Source organism: Lepidochelys olivacea, assembly GCF_965140295.1.
Source record: "Lepidochelys olivacea isolate rLepOli2 genome assembly, chromosome: 7".
Classification (NCBI taxonomy): Eukaryota; Metazoa; Chordata; order Testudines; family Cheloniidae; genus Lepidochelys; species Lepidochelys olivacea.
In genome coordinates, this window is record NC_140417.1 from 94,258,457 (window position 1) to 94,280,036 (window position 21,580).

Genomic DNA, 21,580 nt, shown 5'->3' on the forward strand with positions numbered 1-21,580 from the left:
AACAAACACGGATGTGGACAACGACACCGTATGGAGAGTTTGCTGAACATGTTTAATATTTCCATCACGGAGGTGAAGGCGGGTACACAGGAACCTTTCCAGTCTTAGCTTACAAAGGAAAAGGAGAGTAAATCATTGAACGATAGAAAACAGGGGAAATGAACTCTGCTGTACAGTCCGACATGAAATTTAAGTCTGAGATGCATTTTAATACATAAAATTCAAAAATAAGGGTAAGATTTATATTACTGTATTTAGACCGTCAATAACTTAAAAATACAGTGAAATGTACATTCTTTTTACATGTTCCATAGATGGTTTGGTTTGTATTTATTATACATTCTCGTTAGGTTTAAAATAGCCAGGATGCTACAGGGCAGAGATATTGGTCGTCGGGGGGAATTCTAATTATGGGCATGGCTCTATTTGTATAAACATACAGATCGACACACAGGGACTTGGCATGAGATCAGATATCGTAAATCTTTGATCCCTTACTTTAATCTGGAGGGGGGAAACAGGGGACCGGGAATCAGCTACAAAAGTACAGTTATAAAGGTTACCCCTGAGGAACAGAAACCAAAGCACATTGCAGAGAATTCAAATGGTTATTTACATTCATGAACTCAAGATGAAACCACTTCTGAAGAACAAAGCTATACGCCCTAACACTGAATACAGATCAAGTCTGGTTTTCAGGTAGTTTTCAAGTGTACAAAAAAATCAGAAGATTTTTTTCATACCTCCAGACTACAAAATTTGGTATAGAAAATTATGTCCCAATCGCTTTTAAGGCTAATATACAATTAATAAAAAGCAAACAACCAGGCAACATCTGAAATGCAAGTATTTCAACGTTTAAAAATATTAAATTAGGATTTATTCGGAAAACGGCAATTAAAGGATTATAGCAAAACTTTTCCGCAGTAATTTCTAACTGGAGCAAAAATCTGTATGTAAGGACTACCCACTTCTAAATAATGTATTTACAGTTCAGCTGTTTCATGTACAGTGTGAGTGACCTGCTTTTTACTTTACAGTACCATTTTCCACCATTTGTTTACAATATATAAAATAGTATTCAATTCATTAAAAATACATACAAAGTATTATTTACTGCTGTTTCCGTATATAAGCCACCTAGATCGCATTTTTCTTTTATTCAACCAAACAAGAGTCCTGGTCACCATCCCTGCCTGCTATGTAGAAATGGTGGCCAAGAAGTCGATCTCGGCAGGATGGGATACAATCGATCAAACAGGTCTATGTGTGCTGGGACATACCGTTCACTAAACTTCGAAGTTGCTTTACTACGGTCTCTATTAGCTTCTGCTTGTCACGATCATTCTTCCTGAACTGAGCAAAAATATTGTTCTTTTTGCTAGTGTCTTTCATTCTGCAAGAAAAAAAGTAGATGACTTAGACATGTTAGAAATGTCACTACAATGAGAGACAATCGGACTGGCTAAAACAAATTCAGCGCTACTTTTTCTCTTTTAGATGTGTTCACTTTGAGTTGACAAGAGTTAAAGGTTACAAAAAGCGCTTTTGGCATCTCTCTCACTCGGCTAGCTGTGTTTTTAAATTAAATCCCAGGCATACAGACCCAGTCTTAACAAATACTACTTAAAAACGGTTTAAAATTATTAAGGGAAACAGTACATAAACAGGAAACATAACACTAAAAATTACATTCGCAAATGAACAGAATTGAAGGCTGTTTAGATCCTTCTCCATCTGGTTCCATTTTTTAGTTCATTCTCAATGAAATGGTGTGCCATTCATTGATAAATTATCCGAAGTCTGTATTACTACTCCTGAAACTTGCAAATGAAATATAGCGGTGATTTAAAACGCAATACAGGAAACTATCGTCTAAATAAAAAAACAATGGTATATGTATAACATGATAGGGAAATACATACCCTCTATGTACTCTGCAAAACATACATTCATTGCGGGAAAAGGAAACAAAAATCAGATAAAACATTTAAATCATAATATATTTATGATTCAGTTATACACAGGAGATTGACAAGTTGTTTTTAGCCAAAAAGAGATATATATATGCTCCCCTTTCGGTCTGTTTCTCAAATCTAATTAGCTACTGTAGATTTAAATATGAGAATGTGCAGAACACAGATTTAACACCGAGAGTTTTAAATGCTTTATTTTACGAAGTGGCAACTCGGTCAGTCCCATGATGTTACTATACTGAGCTAAAAGGCACCGGACAACTTTGAATGAGACTGTGAGCTTTGAACACATTTTGGGACGTTACTATTGTTCAGTGGTGTTTTTGGTTTAATTTCCTAACCGCGATACCTTACTTTCCCCTTGGGCACAGCAAAGCTGGGAAGATAGCGATACAGTCAATGTAATATAGTACTGATTTATAAAGCACAGTAACTGTTGGCATTTACATCTCTGTTTAAAACTGGGACAAAGAACAAACTGAAACGCACATTTCTAGATTCAGTTTTATAAAATAAGCCTGCCAATGTAAGAGAGGCTAGCGCTTTGCTGTTCATGTTAACGTGATCAGTAACTTTATGGTACAGACTAATCTTAAAGGAAAGGAGAAAGGGCAGAAGCATTTAAGTTCTACTTGTCTTTAAAACCGAGGTAGCAAGAGCTGGTGGGAGAAGATCAGCAACAGGGACGCCGGCTGCTGGAATCACCCCGCATTCGGCTATTTCTCCTATTCACATTACCAGTAATATTTTCAAGAACCCCCCCCCCAAGTGTTTGTGCTACATACTCACTTCTCCAGGAGGGTAAGGGCTGTGCTTGGATTTACTCGTAAGTACTTAGAAGTAGGTTGACCATAATCAGCTAGGTAAGTTGACCAGTCCCACACCATAAAAAGGTCCAGAAGCTACATGAAGAAGATAAAGACAAGATGTAGATCGGCTGTTAAGATTCAGACCTATGTTTCAGAGTAGCAGCCGTGTTAGTCTGTATTCGCAAAAAGAAAAGGAGGACTTGTGGCACCTTAGAGACTAACCAATTTATTAGAGCATAAGCTTTCGTGAGCTACAGCTCACTTCCTCAGATGCATATCTGAGACCTATGTTTGTCTCTCTTCCTTTGGTGTAGAGGAGAGAATGACACGTTTTAACATCCCCGAAGTACGAGTGATTTCTCAGAAAAGTGGCGTCCTAGAATGGATTTTAAAACAGTCTTACATCCCCACCAGGAAACAATATGATCACTCCAGTGGTGTTTGCAAAGCGGTTCTCACCGCATTGGGACTTTACACGGAATCGTGCTGCACAAGTCACTTAACATTCTTCACCAGAAATAAATAATTAAAAGCGAAGGATTAGGCAGCAAACACCTTAATTGTTTAACCATCTCCCTGCTCTTCCTAAAGCATTTTTCATTTCATTCCTGTGCTTGGGTCTACTTTATATTTTGATGGGCTGCTGCATGTAAACCAACCTAGCAGGAGAATGCTAATGTTTTAAGCTTCCCAGTTTGCTAGCCCACCAGAACATTTTACCTTTGAAAGAGAGTTCGCAACTCTACTTTTTTCCACAGTAATTTAAACCAGAGGTTCAGATAATCTTAATTAAGTGCATTAAACAACCCCCGCTGGATTCTCCATGGTGACTGATCCTCCCCGGGATTGGAAAAGGGCGGGTTCACGATTCTGCTTGTTAGCCTTGGGAGCTCTTTTAGTCCAAACAAATATAAAACAAATTGAAAAAAAACAGGCCCTGTGTTTGGTAGCATTTTAAAATCGTATTTGCTTTATAATCTCCCGTCAGAGCTGTTGTCAAATATAAAAGTAATCTTTTAAAAGCTAATGTGATATCTAAACTAAAGCAGCAACCCCTTTATCCAACTTTAAAACCATAATCCCCTCTAAACCAGTTAAAACCTACTTCCTATCCACGTTTTAATTGTTTCAAACAGCTAAATACTTTACTACCTTCAGTTCGGCTTCCTATTTCTGCACGTTGTCGTTTTAATTTACTTTGTAAGCGAGGAGCTGTTGCTTTTTTGTTTTGTTTTGTTTTTGCTTCTTTAAACACTAGAGAGGGCAAAAGAGCACTTCCACTATTTATCAGTGTGTCTCTCTCTGTGATTGCCTATTTGGCTGTAATGATGGGGAATGGGAAAATCCTGCAGTACTGCCCGCTACTTTGCGATGTTAAACGAAAAGTTCCCCTGGACTCCCCCCAAAGCAAAGGAGGCATCGCCCCATTTGGGGCAGTTACTACAAGCATGCCCCTGATTTTGCTAGCAATCACAGTCAATGGTTATTGCCCTGCTTGCGTAAGCTACAAATGGAGCAAACACTAATTTTCGATGCCCGCTAAACTTTTCCCCATCGCTACCTGAAGAGTCCAACTCGGAAACAAAAGAAAAAACCGCCCGGGAGGACGATTTTACAGGCCTCCTTGGCAAGCCTCCCATTGACGTCAGTGGGAGTTTTGCCTGAGCAGAGACTGCAGGCTCAGGAGCCCGCAAGCTGGCTTACTCAATACACACGAAGTATCTTCGCAAAGGCAGGGCAGGCACCCGATACTCTGCTCCAGAGAAAAAAGCATCTTAACAAACGGAGCGCGGCAAGCAGAGCGAACTGAAAACGCCCACTGAAGTGAAGGGGCCGCTGGAAAGCACATAGTTAGATCTGCCCAGTGATGCATTCATCAGTGGGTAGCCATTGAACTTTCTGGTTACCGGGACACACTGATACCCTGCGGAAAGGACCAGCCTGGAGACGTGCATCTGCTTTCGTGTATGGTCCCAATCTTGCACGGCTAGTGTCTCAGTGGGAGCTTTGGGCGCCCCCATAAGACAGGGGCGAGCCCCTGCCATGTGAATTCTGCTGAGGGGTTTGGTCTCTGAAGACCGCGGTTTCTCAACGGGCGGGCTGGGTCAGGCTGCCCTCTTTTCTAAGCAATCGTGTCCCCCCCATTTGCGAATGAACACCGACTAAAACCACGCGGAGCGGTTCACGCTTCTCCGGAGGCCAAGGAGGCCGCTCAGGAACCAGCAGTTCCTGTTACTTTGCTGAATAAAGAGCTGCCGAAATTGAAGCTGCGGCTCTGCACGGCATTCTCTGAGCAGCAGAAAGGCGGGTGCCGCAGAACGGAGCTGCTCCTGCAAGCACACCCCAGTCCCACGTGAAAGGCCTCAAGGTTTGATTTACTCTATCGACTCTTAAGTGGAACAGTAAAATGCCCCTAAATCTACAATGCAAAACACAGAGGCTGAAGGAACTGGGCAGCTCCCCTGCCAGTTACTGACACGTGAAAAATCCATTCGTGAGTAGAATGCAATCCTCTCAAATTAAAGTGAAAACCAAGATTCAAACCATATCATGATAAACATGAGTCCGTGCTTCCCTGACCCCCACACGGACCACACCATTCTTGGCTATTCCCCCCAGTAAAATGTCTCTCAAATGGCACTAGGCTTTGAGACGTCACCCCGCAGCTTCAAGACAAAGTTCATTTGTGGCAACATCCCACATACCTGCGGAACAATTATTAAGTACTGGTCCCAACAATGCCTTGACAAAAGTTCCCTGGCAGCAGGTATGCACAGGAAATTAAACACGTTCGAAAAGTCTCTGAAAAGAGGCTTAGCAAGTAGAATCAACCACTGCAGCTTGTGTACTATTTTAAAATACTATATTCCCTCCCCCTCCCCCTAATGTTTTCTATTAGCCTCGTCCAGGGCTCACTAGTTCTAGGAAAGGGTCAGCGTATATGAATCCAATTTCCACCTTCCACATCTACAGCATCCACCAGTCCACTTAGGCTGCTTGTTTTAAGCCGTTCTGTTATCCAATCTTTCCTTGAGAATAATTTTGAGAAAAATTCCTGGTTTCAAGCCGGGGTCAGCTACACTGATGCAAAGCCAGGCTCTGAACCAGTTCAGCACACCATGGCTCAAATCCTCACTTAGGCAACGCCTCAAACCAACACCCTGAAAGTAGGTTTGGTTAATAATAAATAAACAACAACAACAAAAGTTTAAAATCTTTTCCGGACAACTATTGGGGAACAAACTCCCAATTCTCTTTTCTCATTCCACCCTTCTTTTACGGTCAGCTTTCCATCTATAGCAAAAAAGCACCCAATCACTGGTTTGGGAGTGTTACAGTATTAAAACATATCCCTCAAAAGAAAAATAATCCACCATAAGCGATTTCTCATGCTATTTCCAGCAAGAAATACCTACCAATCAAAGTCAGATGACTGAAGTAAAGTAATGGGATAATTAAACTCCATCAGACTGTATTTTTGACATGATGTCGAGTTTTGAAAATCAAATAAGGAAGGAGCAAGACTGTAGGAGAGGCAAGAAAATGCTGAATAGTACAATCTCTCACTCATTTGCTATACCTTAATTTAGCATACTCCAGACTAAAATTTCCTCTATAACTCTCTAAAAGACACCATCTGGGCTCCAATTCCCTCCAACAAAGGGCTTCCCCATCTATTTTGAGTGTAACCTTATCCAAAAAAAGGACTGCTGTGACAATTCTGGCAACTGTTTACTCAGAAATTCACTCCAGATCATTCAATCATATTTAAATTACCAGGTTTCCTTAAGATAACTAGGCTGGACAAGACAAAATCATGGTTATTTTCAGATTTTTCTAAAAGGTAGGCAGATGGGGTGTGGCCAAGCTGGTTTAAAGAGACTATGAAACTGTGGCAAGCGACTAGCAATATTATTATCTATTTGTATTATAAAAATGCCCAAAGCCCCCAGTCACTATCAGGGATCATTAGAGTGGGTTCTCTGCAAACACAGTAAAAGGCAGGCCCTGACCTGAAGAGTAACATGATACAAATTTAAATTCCAGAACCCAAGTCCTCTTTTAAAGTCTTGATATATTAATGAATTAATAACTAATACATTAATAACCATTATGCATTAAATACAAAAGGTGAACTAATGGCTTTTACATTTTAATTTTTTAAAAACTCTGTTAAATTTTATTATATTATATTCAGTTAAAATAAAAAAACACATTACTTAAATTAGTAATATCTATTCATTATGCTTGAATTAATATTATAATATTAACATTTGTTATACTTCCCCATAGACAGATGTATAATGGATTTGTGAGATCCACAGAGTCAGCACACTTGGTGGGGAGCTACCTAAACTAGCCAATATATTTACTGTTGTCTCAAACTTCTCCAGGGAGCATTACAAGCCACAATGTCGTCCATGAGTGTTAGATTTTGTTTGACTATCTCATTTAAGTGAAAGATGTGTAAAAAATTAAGGATACTATTTAATTTCCTATTGGTTACATATCTGGATATAGCTAAAGAAGGTGTTACTCCTGCTTAGGGTCAAATGCCAATTTGAGCAAATACCCAGTTTAGCTCAAAAGCTGATTATTTCAGTTGGCACTGTAACATTATTCTTTAGTCAAACAATGCATTCGTTTGGGGATCCTCCATCATAAACACAGAAGATGCAGGTCTTTTTGAAAGGCAGCGGAATATCTGTGCACATTGAACAACTCAGCTTTTTGTGCAATGCATGGGAAGACACAGGTGCCTGCAATCCACAGTCAGCACACTAGGTGGGGAGCTACCTAAAGTAGCCAAAGGATGATGATGCGAAGAGGAGTGTGCGCTAAGCCCCAACCCTCTCATGGAGATAGGTGCCTAAGTTCAGGTTGCAGGGAAGTGCCTACTTCTGCTTAGTGATCCATGAACAAGAACCTGCTGCCTGGAGTCAAGTGCTTATGCACCTACAGAGTTTTTTGTGGGACCAAATTAGGCATGTATCAGAGAGGTAGCCATGTTAGTCTGGATCTGTAAAAGCGGCAAAGAATCCTGTGGCACATTGTAGACTAACAGACCTATTGGAGCAAAAGCTTTCGTGGGTGAATACCCACTTTGTTGGATACATGTAGTGGAAATTTCCAGAGGCAGGTATAAATATGCAAGCAAGAATCAGGCTAGGGATAATAAGGTTAGTTCAATCAGGGAGGATGGGGCCCTCTTCTAACAGTTGAGGTGTGAACACCAAGGGAGGAGAAACTGCTTTTGTAGTTGGCGAGCCATTCACAGTCTTTGTTTAATCAAATTTGCAAATGAACTGAAGCTCAGCAATTTCTCTTTGAAGTCTGGTCCTGAAGTGTTTTTGCTGCAGGATGGCTTCCTTTAAATCTGCTATTGTGTGTCCAGGGAGGTTGAAGTGTTCTCCTACAGGTTTTTGTATATTGCCATTCCTAATATCTGATTTGTGTCCACTTATCCTTTTACGTAGGGACCATCCAGTTTGGCCGATGTACATAGCAGAGGGGCATTGCTGGCATATGATGGCGTATATTACATTGGTGGATCTGCAGGTGAATGAACCGGTGATGGTGTGGCTGATCTGGTTAGGTCCTGTGATGGTGTCGCTGGTATAGATACGTGGGCAGAGTTGGCATCGAGGTTTGTTGCATGGATTGGTTCCTGAGTTAGAGTTACTATTGTACGGTGTGTCGTTGCTGGTGAGAATATGCTTCAGGTTGGCGGGCTGTCTGTGGGCGAGGACTGTCCTGCCTCCCAAAGCCTGTGAAAGTGAGGAATCGTTGCCCAGGATGGGTTGTAGATCACTGATGATGCGTTGGAGAGGTTTTACCTGAGGACTGTATGTGATGGCCAGTGGAGTTCTATTGGTTTCTTTCTTGGGCTTGTCTTGCAGTAGGAGGCTTCTGGGTACGTCTGGCTCTGTTGATCTGTTTCCTTATTTCCTCATGTGGGTATCATAGTTTTGAGAATGCTTGGTGAAGATCTTGTAGGTATGTCACACAAAACAGTCTTGACAGTGCCACTCCACCCTCCTCCAGTTTTGAATGGGACCTGATCCAGTAGGCATGCTCAGAGACTCTTTACCAGATTAGGCCCCACACCTGAATTATGTGGCCGAACACCTGTCTTTCCCTGGTTTGTGAATTGCTCTAGGTTTTAGGCAGAAGACTGGTGTCTAGATGCCTAGAGGGGACAGCAGTGTACATGCCTAGAGGCAGAAACCTAGGTGGCTAGGGAACCTGTACTCTGAAAACTTAGTGTTGAGTGAGTTTAAGTGCCTACAGTGAGACTTTTGTGGATTGCAGCACAGCCAAAACTGGAAGTTACATACCTAAACCACATATTGAAGTGCCTAAATCTGGGGTTTAGGTACAGAAGTACCTTTGTGGATCTCACCCTAACTGCTTTGGAAAGTCAGATAGGGTGAGTTTCTGAAGTAGTCACATCCCAGAACTTTATGGGTTTGTTAGATTAGAACTAGGACTTTACCAATCTGCCTCAGAACAGAAGACAATCAGTGGAGTTATGAAGCACAGATTATGTTCAGACCAGCCTTTGATGCATGCTAGGCTTGCTGCTGCATGTTTATTTTTTACTTATTTTTATTACAGTAGTGCCCAGAGGCCCTAATTTGTATTGGAGCCCTACTGTGATGAATGCTGTAAAAGCATACAATAAAAGACAGTGTGTACACCGAACAGTTTACAGTCCAAAGGGGGACAAGATGTCATAAGTGGATGGAGAACCAAGGAGAGTGGAAGGACAAAGATAATAACAATAGGAACAAATATTAACCAACAGTAGAGTCTGGAGGCTTTGCTTTCTTAATAAAATAAACAAACAAGATATATTAATAGAACACTATCTCACCTGCCTACCTTTATCACTAGAAAGTTTACCATAAGCACCACAGTAGAGGCAGTGCTTAAGAGACCAACTTCAGCCTTCTCTGAGTGGTTCTACTATAATCTAATCTGTGGTCTAAAGCCCTTGGCCACTGATGAGGTTAGAGTGTTAAAGTTAAAAGTGTTTCCCCTCTCCTGCTACCATCATCTCAGTCTTTTCTAGACCCAACTTCTCTGGTCTAGCTGCTGATTGCTTCCAGGCACTCATGTCTTAGTGATAGTGAAGGCCCTGTTGGAAGATTAGGGCCCTGTTAAGCAGGGATACTTGCTCGTATTCCTAAAAACAGGCTGTATACACAATATTTTTCCCACCCAAAAGTCTTACTTTCAATGTGGAGCAATGTACTACCTTCTTCAGTGCCTTAGGCACATCCTGTGCACTCCAAACTTGTTTCAAGGTACAGAGAGGAAACAACTGGGATGGTCCAGTGCTTAGGGTGCAAGTGTAGGATTTGGGAGGCATGGCTTCAAGTCCCTGCTCCAGCACTGACTTCCTCTGTGACCTTGGGCAAGTCACTTAGTCCCTCTTTATGAGGATAAATACGTTACAGGTTGTGAGGCGCTCAGAGAGCATGGTACTTATATGGGTGCCAGGTAAGTGCCTAAGATAGAAACTGGAGTATCAGCAAAGGGAGCGTCAGGTGCTAGTACAGTTCTCCCCACAGCCCCAACATGGTCAAATGGCTACACAGCAGCCAGACTCATCCTGCTAAGTTTACTGAGCTAAAGCAGCTGCCGCTACATTGTGGTAGAGAACCGCGAAGGACCTGCAATCAAATGACACATGCCATCCAATCATAACTCCCCTCCTGCTTCTGTACACAGGTTCAGGGGCTCCAGTGTGACAATTATGCACTGTTGCTGGAGTAAATGGGACATAATGACAGAGGTTGCTGAAGGCTGGACTGCTGTTGTGTACAATTCTATACTTGTGCATTTTTCCCACTCACAGCTGCATGTATTGCTGTGACATACTGCTATATGTAATGGGCTTTGACAGCATGTACTGTACAGCGTGGGTGGGCAAGAGCTGCCTGGTGTGCTATTCTTTGGATCCATGTCCTGGCCATTCATGTCACCTGCATCTGATTTGGTGCTTGGCAAATGTACTGTCAAATGCAGGCAATTTGCTAGGGAGGAGGGCTGGCAAGCAGCCAACACACTAGCAGGGACAGATAGCTGATTCCAGGAGCATCAGAAGCAAGGGAAGTATCTTCATATCAACGCTTACCCAGCTCTTAAGTCTCCTTCAATCATATGACGAGGTGTATATGAGGACTCTGCAGAGGTACCAGACATAGATTCTCGTACAACTTTTACTTCCTTGTGCAGGTTTTCCACTGTGCATGACAATCATGAATTCTCTTGCAAAAAAGCAGGGAATTTTTACATGGGAGATGGTCTGGAGCATAATCTATATTCTCATAGATGAAAACAGTAATAGCAATTTTATGAGTATTGCATTCTTCATGGTATTTTAACTCACTCTTTGAAACATGAAGCTGACAGTTATCCACTAGCCTATGCAGTCTTTCAGGAAAGAGCATGGGAATTTATGTGATGAATTAACTACAGGAAGGTTCCCCTTTTATTAATAGAGTGGAAACATATTGAGAATCACACCTATACTGTTTTTTAAAAAACAGAAGAACGACCGGGTTAAAAAGATCTTTTGCTCAATTCATAAAAACACCTATATATAGATAAGATGTCATGAAAATCTGACATTTGCTTGCTTCTTCAACAGAAAAGCAAGATGAAAAAGAACAAGACTTTTCCTACATTAGCTATTTTTTGTTCACCATAGGACACCTATTAAAATTATCTTTTTGTGTGTCAGAGATTAGGTGCATGCAAAACCACAATAAGAATAAAGATTCAACATGTGGTGAAGTTATGCAATAACCAAGATTCCTCACCAAGGTAGATGTAATGATAATACTCTTTTTGGATTTGACTTAAGACATTGACATGAGTCATAATACAGCAGATGTAATATGTTAAATATGGTAAATTGCACTGAAATAAAGGAGGCTTGTAATCCTTGGGGATTTAAATCCTGTAATTAATATTAACACGGAACAGGACAAAATGTATTGAGGGCAGGTCTAATCACAAAAAAGGCTAATTCTGCCAAAAATGGAAATCAACTAAAAATATAAATTGTTGATTTCCTTACAAGTTTACCTGATCCCACCCAGTGCTTTCTGAATTATGGGCCACAAGTCTATGGAGAATTTGCTGGTCACTGGTTCTGGCTTTCCTTGCTTCCAGCTGCCACAACACATTTAAGACAACTAAAATTACATTCACTATTTTCCTAATGCTACTTTTTCCACTAAAGTAGCTGCTGTAGTTGCTACAGGAACATTATGTGATTATGACTGGAAGAGCGGTGGTCTATCTAATGGAGAATCGACCACTGATAGGCATGATAATAAGAGAAATAAATGCATGTAATTAGAGATGTCAATAGGAAATGAAGTGTTATTTTTCCATCTGTTTATGAAGTACTAGCTAAATACAGTTAACAAATACTTAAAAAATATACAGTTCTATAAAGTCAGATTTCTAGTGTTGAATATTGACACACACTGGTTCTTGAGAAGTAACATCTGATTTCCTTTTAAAAGTATAATGGGAAATTTGTTCACGTTAGCTGTAAATTTGTCTTCTCAAAGATAACATGTATAGCAATCCTTCAAACTGAATGGGTCCTTCCCCTCTCCAGCTTGGAGGCAGTGCAGAGCTGTAACTGGCAGCTCCCCTCCACTCCCCATCACACACAAGGATCCACCTGTCTACCTCTTATCAGAACAGATTTAGCACAAGGCTGACAAATATTGTCATATATACAAAGATAACTATATTCATACTGTGACATGAGAAAGATTTTGCTGTAAACACTTTATCCCAAGCTTTTCTCCTGTAACCTTGATGGAAAACAAGAGTGGGCCAAGACAGTGAGGCAAGCTACATCTGAGAAGAGAAATTTACAGATAAGCAGAACAAATATCCCTGTTAAGAGAAATATCAAGCTATTATCAAGCTAGAGCATATCTGTCAGCTCCTCACACTGTGACATAGATAACAAGGAATACGGAAAGGGGAGAGCACAGACACAACTCCACATACAAATGCGTGAGAAAGGAGGAGGAGCAAGGGGAAAGTTCCATGCCACTTCTTGGAGGATCTGCTTATGGAAAAGGTGAGTCTGAGGAGGAGACCTTCTGGGTCTAACTTTTAGTGAACATCAGGACTGATTATTTTCTCTGCTGAGGCACATGCTCTTCCCGCATACAAGGTAACCGTTGCCTGTGCTATGTTAAGGTTTATATACCCCTACTGGCAGTCTTTTGCTACTTTTCTGCCCCTGCATCTTGAATGATACCTGTGAAAAGATGCTGTGATTTTCTGAGAGTCTTGGTCCTGTCAATGTATTTTCTAAATGCTCTTCACACCACTAATACATGCCCTACACCTACACTCTTTCAGGTGAGCTGGATTTGGACAACAGGAAAGTTATGCCATCTCTTGCATCACGTGGACTGATACAGCTCCTTTTAACTGAAAGGTTTCTGATATCTTAAGTACCACTTGTAGAAGATACTGAGCTGTTCCTCAATTAAAAGAGCTCCCAACTCAGTCAATTGATGACTATCAAGAATGGTGTTTTGATCAACATGAAATGTTGTAGTAAGACTGATCCCATAGGTCAAAAAAAAAGTTCTATAAGGGCTTTAGGGATAAGGTTCAGGCTCCAAGCAAGGTAGCTGTGAATACGTTATGGTTTCAAAGCTCTTGCTGTCTTCCAATAACAGGTAATATATAACTCCCTGGGAATTGATTCATTTTGTAATTGATGCTCAGTAATGCATTAACTGCTGCTATTCAGAGCCTTAAGCAGCTCAGTTTGAGTCCTTCAGATAGGCCATCTTATAAGTACAGAAAATGTGTGGGAAGGAGTTTTTGTATGTGGAATTCTTGGAGCTGCATCACGCTGTGAACCTAATTCACGTCTCAAATACACCACAGTCATGCACTTTTTCTTCGAGGTAGTTAAGGTGTTTATCACCTGCTCTGAATATACTTTAGGATCTTCCTTTCTACCTGTAGGCTCTTAAATTCAGTTTGGAGGGATCTGCATATATTATTGGAACCTTAATTAGCAGATTTATTTGCAGTGATTGTCTTAGTGAGACCTGAATCCTCCTTTGAAATATCCTTGAGAACCAGAGTCTTCCTACATTCAAATATTCATTTTTATTAATATATTGCAAATAGCTACATATTTATACTGTAAGCAGCAAAATGTTATGGTCTCCACTGTGGCTGGTTCTATTCAGGAGCATAAGAGTTGCCTTCTGTTTTGCTTTTGGGCAAGAGCTGGGCACAATCCTGCTTGGGAGGTCCCCTATGGCAGCTAGGGCTAGTGCAGTGCTGGCCAGCAAAGAAGGGAATGTGTACTGCTGCGCCAATTAGAGAACAAAACCAGATAGGTTTCAGAGTAACAGCCGTGTTAGTCTGTATTCGCAAAAAGAAAAGGAGTACTTGTGGCACCTTAGAGACTAACCAATTTATTTGAGCATAAGCTTTTGTGAGCTACAGCTCACTTCATCGGATGCATACTGTGGAAAGTACAGAAGATCTTTTTATACATACAAACCATGAACAAATGGGTGTTTACCACTACAAAAGGTTTTCTCTCCGCCCACCCCACTCTCCTGCTGATAATAAACCAGGTAATTTCTCTTGAAGTAATTCTAGAATAATTTTAAATGATCTAAATAGTGGGGTACAGATTGAATGGTGTCTTTCTCTGTGTTTTGCTGTCAACTGAACCAACAAATAGCTTTGGCTTGCCCAGCTAGGTACAAGCTATTTGAGAGTTTGTGAGAAAGACGAGTTGCATATCTTTGCTACTTTAGAAGCCTGTTTTGATTTTTGTGAACTTAAATCCACATACTGAAAGTAAAGTTATTTTTTACTGCTTTGGTTTTAGTTATACCATTTCTAGCCACTTTCTTTGAACACAAGAAGGATATCTCTTATGCTAAACAGTTTATTAACCCCTAATCACCCAGTTACTTCTAGACTTGATTGCATGTGTAATTACCTTTTGTCAGGTACAATTTGCCTGATAAACATGTCAGAACACTTGCTGCTTAGTCTGTTTCAACAGATAAATGCTGTCTTTCCACAGCCTTGGGGCATAATTAACAGAGAAAAAAAGCAGTTATAAAAACACACAGAAGCTGATTCACTAAGGCAGGAGTTCACAGCATGCAGCCCGCCAAGGCCTATTTCATGGCCTGCCATGCTTGCCTGAGCGCTTATTGAGTTCCAACCTGCTGTGACAGGGCAACAGTTGTAACACTGAAAAATTGTGATTTAACGTAAGTTTCCACATGAACTTCAGAATGGAGTGGCATGATGTCTACTTGAAAAAAATGAAAGTGAAGCACCAGATAATGATACTGGTAGAACTTCCGTGAGGGTCAGTATCATATGTATATGTTTAAGTACAGTGTTTGGTATGGTGCTAAAAGAAAAAAAAAAGAAAAAAAACTAAAAAGGAGATGGGGGGGATTCAATTAATTAAAAAAAGCTGTGAGATTTATATTTTTGGGATTTTAACTGTGACTCATCAGGGCTCAGTAGACTCTAATTTCTTCTCAAGAGTGTTTATAAGTTGTGTACCCATGCACTATGGGGAGTGCAAAAAGAAATCCCTACCTGACCTCTGGATAACCCAAACAGGAGATTAGCCCATTTCCAAGCAAAGTAGGTTGTCACACTGTTAGGCCAATTGCTTCTATTGACACTTTGCATAAACATCTTACACAGGGTGATCAGAAAGGACTGTTATGCCATTAACGTTCCTTTTTATTTTTTTATACCTAAGCCCTACAGAATAAAAGCCTTTCTGAGTTAGGGATAACAAAAGGGTCAAAAGGCCACAAACATTCTTCTAAGTAGGTACAAATCTGGAAAGGTTAAATTAATTGAAAAGTGCAAATTAGAACTTTTTCAGTATCTTGAGAAAAAATCAATTCTTACCCAGTTTACTCTAATTTGACATTAATACTGGTATACATGCTTTAAACTACGGCAGTGCATTTATTTTTATTTTTAAATACTGAAAACTCTCACATTTTCATCTTAAGAAAGAGCAAGCTGTTTAATCTTCTTAGCCAATCAGTAATCTAAACAGATATTTAAATATTACCATTAAAATCCTCACGGAGAATAGCGTTAAAAATGTACAAAAGAAAATATTTCCTGCAATGCTACAATTTAATCCCCCTAACCACAATTTACCTATAATTTACACCCCATACGGTTTGCACTACATAACAAAATACTTAACATTTTCCTTACTTTTGTTTTTGCTTTGATCAGAGATGGAAACAATCTCCTTTTAATAGTATAAAAGCCACCTGCTGGGCATTGCAGACTACAGCTAATTGGTAAATTCTTTGAAATTTAGATATAATGGTTTGTGACCTTTTTAATTAAAAAACCCCAGAACCTAAAAGGCTGGGTGAACTCTTCCAGGAAAATAATGCTCTTGAGCATATACAATTATGAGCTAGCCTAAGACACTTTTGAACAGAGAATACAGATTAACTACATATGTGCATTTTAAATATGGATCTATAGCTTGTCATCTAAATATTTGCACGTAATTGTTGTAAATTATATATCTATTTTAAATAATTAAGGTAAGTATATTAACACCACATTTATTATTATTTTAATTGTGGTAGTGCCTAGAGGCTCCAGTGAGGGATTGGGTCCGATCATGCCAGGCAATGTACACACATCACCCACCTCTAAAAAAGTCCCTGCCTGAAAGAGCTTACAGTCTACATAAAAACATTGTTCTTCATTCAGAAGGATCCACAACTCTGCAGACTATATAGGAAATATTTCAACAAAACGAAGACCTTACAGGAGTGGATGACACCAGCCGTTCTACACCAACAACACTGTATGATACTATGTTGATAATCATTGCATAAATGTGTAAGGAAAAACTGTTTTAGAACAAACAAAATCCTTTGCACTGTGAATGTGCACATGAATATGTTTGCAATCCAAACATTTTAAACGTATCAGGCAAAATCTTTTTTTTACTTATTAAAAGAGCTTGCTGAAGTGAATAGGACTACTTGTGTGAGTAAGGATTTGATTACTAGTGTTACCCTGTGAACTGTGTAAAAAAAATCTTCTCAGTAAGTATGATATCAGATCTATGAATTACAAGATTCCAACTACATTCTTTGGTATTTACGTCACATCCCTGAATTACAGAGATTCAGCCCAGCAATATGTGCACCATATACTGTTCTTACTCAACTCAGCTCAAGCAGTATTTTCAAAGCATAGTTGATTTGGAGGCGCTTCAAAGACCTAGCCACATCTGTAGTATTTGAAGAAGGCAGGAGAGTAAGGGACAATATCCATCTTCTATATTACATTCCTTAGTTCTTGATAATTATGCACACTACTTGAGCACAACTTTAATGGTTTATGATATCACTGGAACATCTCAGTGGAACTGTTACTATAGCCCCATTAGATTGTAAAGTCTGAAGAAGGGACAGTTTTTTTGTTATGTTTGTACAGTGCCTACACAATGGGGCTCTGGCTCCATAGCTGTGGCTTACAGGCATATCCACAATACAAGTAATAAAATAATAATAAAAATAATAATGTCCTCTTTAGTCAGTGGGTATAAAATATAAACAAGCACAATGCTTTTGTGTACAATACATATATCATTATTCATAATAAAATCATAATAATTGATAAACTCCAGTTACAACATTTTCAGGTTTTATATGAAAAAAGCTTCAGACACTAAATAATGTCAGTTCACAAAATGTATCCTTTCCATATTTGCTGAAGCATAAACACCATGAAATTACCTTCTACAAGAGAACTGAAAAGCATGGGCATTTTTTACACCAAATAAATAACAAAAATGTTTAAAAATACAGATATGAAACTTAAACCTGCTAAGAACAAGAAAAAAGTTCACTAACTGTAGAATAATACCAGCACCAAACAGCTCCAATTATCACTTCATCTCTTCAGTGCTGACAAATATCACTTTAGCCTGGTTAGCAAGTCTGCCTGCCACTTGCCAAAGTATTTTTTATTTATTCCTGGTGACTTATTTTGTGAATGTGGTGAATTTTAAAATCCTCTCACTGATCACATAACAGGAATAACACACACTAGTATAATATTTCAAAGTGTAAATTGATCTTTCAATCAGTGAATGTCTCTCTATAGTTTATGCTACCCTTTTTCTGGATCGCTCACCATCTAAGGAATATGCTTTCAAAGTGATGTGCCAGGAGTTAGCTATGCAATTCCCATTAGTGTCAATGGGAGTCGCAGGGTAAATTCCTGGGCATGCTTTGAAAACTGACCTCTAGATTTTCAAAAGCAGGGCAGTTTGTGTGTTAGAAAGGCAATGTCTTGAGTCTCCAGTTTTTAGAGCACTGCACTTAAGTTTCATGGTTTTCAAAAAACTTAAATATCGCATTTAGAAATTGTACTTTAAGAGAACATTCGAACATTTACCAAAAAATGAAACCTTACTTTTACTTTTAAATACTTACATCTGTTTCAAATTTATGTCCGTAAGTGAAGATAGTAGCTGTCACTATCTTGAATGTTAGGGTATAATCTCTCACACATTTGTAAGTGTATAATATGTAAACTCAGAGGTTATGACATCTGAACCAGAGGGAACTGTTGTTTTGCTTAGAAAAAAGCCAAAAGTTCAAATTAATCCTTTATAACCTAAATTCTCCCAAAGGGCAAAATACTTTCCTAAAATCTGGACCTTGAGGTATATTCTGTGAGATGCCTGGTCTTGTTATATTCACGAGTAAATACAAATACACCTCACACTTCAAATAAATTTAGGACTGTCTGCAGAAAAAAAATGCATGCTGTTGGAGTTATGTGAACAAGCTTGCTGCTCTGTTAGCATAACCAGAAAAAAATTCAGCTCCTACAACTTTTGCAAATCCCATTAATACTTTAAGAAGACAAGGTCTCCTGAAAAAAGTTGCTGTGAAGTAGTAATTGAAGCAAATATAAGTAGGCGGGCCAGTACAATATATAATATAGCAATACAATACAAAGATCTGTGTAATTACAGTGCAAATAGTCTTTATTATAAAGTGCCTTCTTCCTCATCATTAAAAAATAATGGACTAGTGGCAAAACAAAAACAACAACAAAAAAAAAACCACTGTCTTTTGAGTTTAGAAACAGACAAGAGTTTCAAAAGCAGCAGTCTAGCAGACAGTCAGTCTCCAGAGGGCAGGGGTTCTGGCCAAATTGTTCCTGCGTAGTCAGTTAGCCTGTACACCAAGTCCCTTCAAACAAAGCCTAAAACTATGTCACTGATAAAATTTGGGTGGATGAAAAATTGTGGATTATGCACGTTTCAGGGTCATTCACCAATTTTTGAGCTTATGACGCAAAGGCATGCGCTGTCAAAGATCATGTAGGGAATTATGTGCACAGCCCCCCGAAACAGAACTTATACCTCTGTTCTGCACAATGTTTTCAAAATCTAACTTACATGCTATAATTATGAGGAAACATTTACAATATTATAGCTGAATTTAAAGCTGTAACTTTTATGTTGTCTTTTTTTACAGAGGTTTATAAACTCTATTTTGGGTTGAAATATAGCATGTAATATCTGATCTGGAGAGTGAATTTTTACCTACATTGGGTTTATATAGCTATATTCTTCTATAAGAAGCTATATTTTACTATAAGTTGATTTTTAACTGCATCAGGTTTAAAACTGGCTTAATCATAAATACTTTGCTTGTTTTGAAAAATGAAGATTGAAAAGTGCCATATTATACATAATGGAACAGAAGTTTCTTTTAATAACATTTGTTGTATCTGTACTAAAACTGTGTCATGTGCATCAACCTTTTAGATAATGTGCGTTTACGGCTGCTGCTATCTAGGAAAAATAAAATCCATCATTTTAATCAGAACCACTTTGTTTTTCTTTAAATGCTGTCTAAACTTTGGTGTAACTGGAATATGCTGTTTCTAAGTACAAGTCATGTTCACTGTATAATCCATTATTTTCAAAGAGGGGGACAGCGTCAGCATGCCATTTGGATATCTTACTACTAGCCACTGGGAACTGCTAGCATATCCAGTGAATGGGTTCTATGTGACTCTCCCCTCAAACAAAGAACTATTGTCTTTGGGCATATATTTTGCCTTAACTTCAGCATTATCAATGTAGGTCTCTCTAGGTATCTACAACCTTAGGTTACACAGACTCTTTACCAACAAAAAGTCAAACTGTCTGGAAAAATACCATTTTGAACAAGCTAATCCAATCTGTCTTTGTACACATGAACATCAAATCTACAAAGGGAATATACTATACTATAGAACTGAACACTGAAGTGTTTTGCCCAAGAGTGCAATAATCATAGTGTAAAGCTTGAAACTCTAGTCAGGTTATTTCTTGGGATTGAAAGTTTGGTGTTTTGAAGACATAGCTATGATCTGAGAATGTGGCTAGGTAAAATGACATAAAAGGGAAGACAGTTTAAGCATTGTTTGTGGAAGTCCAGTTCTCATGTGACCAACTGTGACATAAGAAGCTTTAAAAATCTTAAACTATGACTGTGTAGGAGGCAAAAAAGGATTTCTTCACTTCCATTTGCGAAGTCCCAATCAGCAGAACTGTTCCAAGAGGTAAACAGTCTGGTTAATATGGATTGTTCATATCTCATGACAGAGTTGAGTATCTCTTTCTGTGGGGAGTTTTCCAATTATTATGCAGTAAGATTTTTCAGATTCAGTCCAAACTATACGTCACATAAACCAGATCAAGCTATAAAATGGAGTTGTGTCTAGGAAGAATACTGAGATTGCGCTAGCTATGGTGGTTCACGATGATACTGTCCTAGCACTGGATGCTGATGAGGTGTCTACGCAGATTCTTTAAGGCATTTTCTTTGAGGGGGCTCTTGACTCTGGAATGTCCTGCCCTCCCACCCCCACAGAGTTCATTGACCTTCTGGATAATGCTAGAGAGTTTATCTGTTTCTGCAGAGGTTAATTGGGGCTCTGCAGTCGGTGAAGGGAAGTAGTTTGTTTTGGTGGTGAGTCTTTTTTACTTTTTTTGTTTGGCTCTATAAACTTGAGCACTCAGAAAACTGTAAATCTAAATACAAGAAATAATGTAAAGACTAACACTGAGGTAAGTAACATGGTCCAGTGTTGTGGATTCCTATGTTAGATGACCATCAAAGCCTCCAACATCTGGCACCAAAATTAATACAATACATCACTGAGGTCAGATTCTGCCTCTTCACTCTGACTGTCTCTTTAATCTGTTCCCTGAAGCTCTGCTCCAGAGCAATATTGTCTACAACAACTTGGTATTTATTTTTCAATTTATATAGCACATCTATGGTACAGTAGTTCCTCTAAGCACACCCATACAAATTTAAAAACATGTAATAGATTGACCAAATGTCAATAATACTAACTAAAGACTCCACCAACTAGATAACTGAAATCCTACCAGCTCAACCCAACCTTTGGAGAAAACTGGGGTAAGTGTCTAAGCCTTGAAATATGTCCTAAAGGTCAACAAACATAGGCTCTGTCAATCCAAGAGCAAGTTCCAAAATTGGAGGCTTTTCACTGAGACCTCTTTGTAGGTAAACTAAAGCCAATAAATCCATGTCAACCATTAGATGAAGTGCCAGCTGATCTCAACATCTGAGTTAGACCATGAGGGAACACACACCATATCCAAAAACTTAAAGGACTTTATAGGTCAGAAATCAACACCTTAAATTG

The 21,580-nt window shown here is 39.2% G+C and overlaps 1 protein-coding gene across 4 annotated transcripts in view; it reads right to left on the minus strand.

Moving 5' to 3' along the window:
- Positions 1-33: 33 nt before the first annotated feature.
- EXOC6 (exocyst complex component 6) overlaps positions 34-21,580 on the minus strand; it is a 182,031-nt gene continuing 160,484 nt past the window's right edge. For 2 of the 4 annotated variants that reach the window (XM_084634108.1, XM_084634109.1), the window contains exons 22-24: positions 2,766-2,878; positions 1,926-1,937; positions 34-1,396 (exon numbers count right to left, since the gene is read on the minus strand). In XM_084634108.1, coding sequence (XP_084490234.1) covers positions 1,264-1,396; positions 1,926-1,937; positions 2,766-2,878 — 258 coding nt within the window. In that variant the 3' untranslated portion in view covers positions 34-1,263. The remainder of the gene's footprint in view (positions 1,397-1,925; positions 1,938-2,765; positions 2,879-21,580) is intronic. The other 2 variants (XM_084634110.1, XM_084634111.1) reach the window with 1 other exon arrangement.